This window comes from Benincasa hispida, chromosome 1 (assembly GCF_027475165.1).
Source record: "Benincasa hispida cultivar pf3 chromosome 1, pf3_genome.v1.1, whole genome shotgun sequence".
In the NCBI taxonomy this organism is placed as follows: Eukaryota; Viridiplantae; Streptophyta; class Magnoliopsida; order Cucurbitales; family Cucurbitaceae; genus Benincasa; species Benincasa hispida.
Genome location: NC_143478.1, coordinates 14,733,185 through 14,736,625, shown reverse-complemented (window position 1 = coordinate 14,736,625; position 3,441 = coordinate 14,733,185). Strand labels below are relative to the sequence as shown.

Below are 3,441 nucleotides of genomic sequence, written 5' to 3'. Positions count from 1 at the left end.
AAAAAGGAAATCAACCTCCCATTAATTTATTTTCAGGAATTTCACTCTCTCTTTCTTTCTCTCTCTCTCTCGCTCTCTCTCTTCTTTCTTTCTTTCTCTCGCTCTCTCTCTTTCTCACTCTCTCTCGACCAAATTCTTTCTTTCTCGCTCTCTCTCTCTTTCTCGGTCTCATATGAACAAATTTCATAAGAAATCATAAGATACGTATGGAAGAACCAACCATGAGGAATTGAAGCGATTTTAGAGGGTGAGGAAAAGAAAGAACGAAAGAATCAACAGATCTAAGAATATGAGAACGACTGCCCCCACTAAACTTAAAGTTGAATACCCACTGATCATACATCGCTGAAAAATGTTTGAAGAGAGAGAAATGAGAGAACCAAAATGTCAAGAGTGTGGGAAGATGAGTTGCGATATCGATGGACAAAACCTAGGAAATGCGGAGATCAGATGTGGGTAATTGGGATGTTGGTTGTCCAAACGGTGACATCTAAGTCAACCACATAATATGTCTTCTCAACTTGGGCCCCAAACGGCACCTAATATATAACTTGCCTCAAAAGGTCAATCTAATTGTTGAACACCAAGGAAAAACAATTTGGACTTTTCCTTTTTCATTGTATCTATCTGTGGGCATTGTTTAATAAAAATCTTCACAACACCAATTAGTAGACTTGCATTCAAGGTCACTTCATTTATAGGCGGTCTTTGTTCCATGCATCATAAAAATTTAATTGCACACAACAAACTATTTGTCAAAACAAATATAACTCAATCGACATACAAGCTCAAATGTACTAGCTGTCTTTGGTTTGACCCTCAAACATAGCCTTGAAAGCCAAGGAATGGTTGAAGAGAACATTCATTTCCTTTTCGTGCTTCCACCCATTGAATCAAATCCCACGAGTACGGATAAGATACCAACGAATTTCTAGTTTATGTTTGTTCAAAGTTTGTGGCTCTCAGTCCTCCACATAATGCAGGATTTAGAAATGCTTCTGATAACACACCAAGAAAAGCAAATAGGAAACACAAAAACCTTATCAAGTGGTTCAAAAATCTGATTTAACACTTAAGCAGGAAAACACCAGCATATTCAAGTATGAATTTTTAATCAACTTCGATTAATGTTGGTACATTGGGAAAAACTCACTACACTTGATGTCCAAAATTCAATGCACTTCACAGTTCACATACACCCCCCAGTCTCTCGAGGGCTTGAGAAACAATAGGGCCAACAGACCACGCCTGATAAGTTGTTCTCTAACAAAATTTGAAGTTAAAGAAATGCACTTTCTAAGATTCACTCTTTTTCAGCTTTGCAAGCTCTTGCCTGACCAATCCAGCTCTCTGCAAAAAAGATAATCTCCATCGTAAGCAATGAGTTGCCACAAATCGAGCACGCAAGAGAAACAATAAAACAATAAAAGTTTGTTCCAAATGATATAGTCAAACTTCAATGGACATCCATAAGAGGTTGAAACTCTTACACGCACTGATGGGTACGAAAAAGGTAACATGATAGGAAGTACAGACTGCATCACAAATCACTGACCTTTATCTTGGCCAACATTAGCTTGAACCTATCAAAATCATTCAGGGATGCCCTCCTTTTTCTGACAAGCAGTTTTCTCCCCCAAGAGCTATCCTCCCACTTTTTCTGAACATCTAACAACATGATCAAAACAACAGGTTAAACTTGAAACAAACAAAAACAGCAAGGGGGTAGAAAAGGAGTTGGGCATTTAAAAGTGAATTAAGTTGAAATGCACACCAGCAGCCTTCATAGCTTCAATGAGTTCCTTCTTCCTGGGAACCCTCTTAATGTCAATTTTAATGTCAGTAAGAGACAGTCTCTTAAAGTTCATTTGAGACCTGACCATATCAGGAGCATCCACCAAAGCCTGTATACAGTAGCATTAATTTTAAAATAAAAAAAGAGTAAACAGCTAATTAAAGCTTTTTGTGAGAATGATACACCAGATGGAAGGGGAAAATTCGCACCTCCAGCCTCTTAAGGAGGTAGAGATGCCTCAAGTCTAAAGCACAAATCTATACTCGTTGGTAGAAACTAATTAAATATTGAAACTAAAACTTCGTCACCAGGAAATGTCAACAAAAAACAGATACATATGAAGATTCCATTTAAACCCTTTCTTTTTTTCAAAAGAGAGACAGTTGGATATTGTATGATCACATTCAGTTAGGAACTTGGGGGAGAAAAATAGTAACACTTCCCAAGAGAAAAGAACTTAGGTCTATAAACAATCAATGGGCCATATATCTGCATTTGTAAACTCAAGGGAAGTCCTAAAAACAACTAAAAATCATCTCAACCATAAATTCAAGCTATCAGCCAAATATCCCTTCGGGGTGATGGAGAATCAGACAGAGGAAACAGTTCAAACCTTCAAGGTAACCATTTATCAGTTATAATTTGGATCCTCAACAAATCAATGATAGCTACCCAATGACCTACTCGATGAACGTGAACTTAAATGGACGTGAAGTTAAATATTGAAGGCCGTAGATCATTTTAACAGTCATCACTTCAAACTTGAAGCTATAGAATGGTTTCATAGATAATAAATTACAGAATTTATAAGAGATATGTGGTCGGATCATGCCGCAAACATCAAATTCAGAAGAAATCAATCTATAGCCAAGGAGTGGGGAAATACACTGCTTCTTGTTTCCGTAGCTTCCAAATGTTCAAGGGAACGGATACAACTTCAAACTAAAAAATAATACTCATCGAACAAAATCACAAGTAATAGCAAAGAAACGTACTCTATTCTGATCAATGACGTCGACAATGACGACGAGCTTTCCATAGTCTTCGCCGTAGTTGACGAGGGCGACCCTCCCGATCTCAACGTACCTCTTGAACGGCTACAAAACCAATAAAGAAAATCAGATAATTCAAAGACAATTCACAGGACAGAAACCAGGAAAAGAGAAACCAAGGAAGAGAATCCTCACCATCTTCGGGTTTAGGGTTTTTCAGAAGGGGACGAGCAGCCTAGGGTTCTTTGCTCTTTGTACTGACCAACTCCAAATAATCCAACCGTTCTATATATTATTGCTATCTGAAATTACGATTTAGTCCCCACAAGGTTTTTTTTTTCTCATCAGTCCCAAAGTTTTCGTTTCCAAGTGTTTTAGCCTTCTACGGAGCGATTGAGACAAGAAGTTGGTTATAATAATTTGTGTTTGAGGTAATTTGGATTATAATAGTATGTGTTTAAGGAGTAAACTACTTTGGTTTGAGAAGAAAATAATAAACATTATAATAAAGAATAAAAAAAATAATAAATGTAAAATAGTAAAAACTGTAATAAACAATAAATACTGTAGCAAACGGGAGTTTTGAAGTAGTGTTGACCGTAGTTAATTAGATAATACAAAATAGCATTTACTGTAACAAGAGTTGATTATTAT

The 3,441-nt window shown here is 36.8% G+C and overlaps 1 protein-coding gene across 1 annotated transcript; it reads right to left on the bottom strand.

The window, feature by feature from the left end:
- Positions 1-1,093: 1,093 nt before the first annotated feature.
- LOC120072714 (large ribosomal subunit protein eL14y-like) lies at positions 1,094-3,110 on the bottom strand. Its single transcript, XM_039025182.2, has 5 exons — positions 2,983-3,110; positions 2,791-2,892; positions 1,775-1,904; positions 1,556-1,668; positions 1,094-1,350 (listed from the first exon to the last, which is right to left on the bottom strand). The coding sequence occupies exons 1-5, from the start codon at positions 2,983-2,985 to the stop codon at positions 1,297-1,299; spliced, it is 402 nt and encodes a 133-aa protein (XP_038881110.1). The 5' UTR covers positions 2,986-3,110; the 3' UTR covers positions 1,094-1,296.
- Positions 3,111-3,441: the final 331 nt, after the last annotated feature.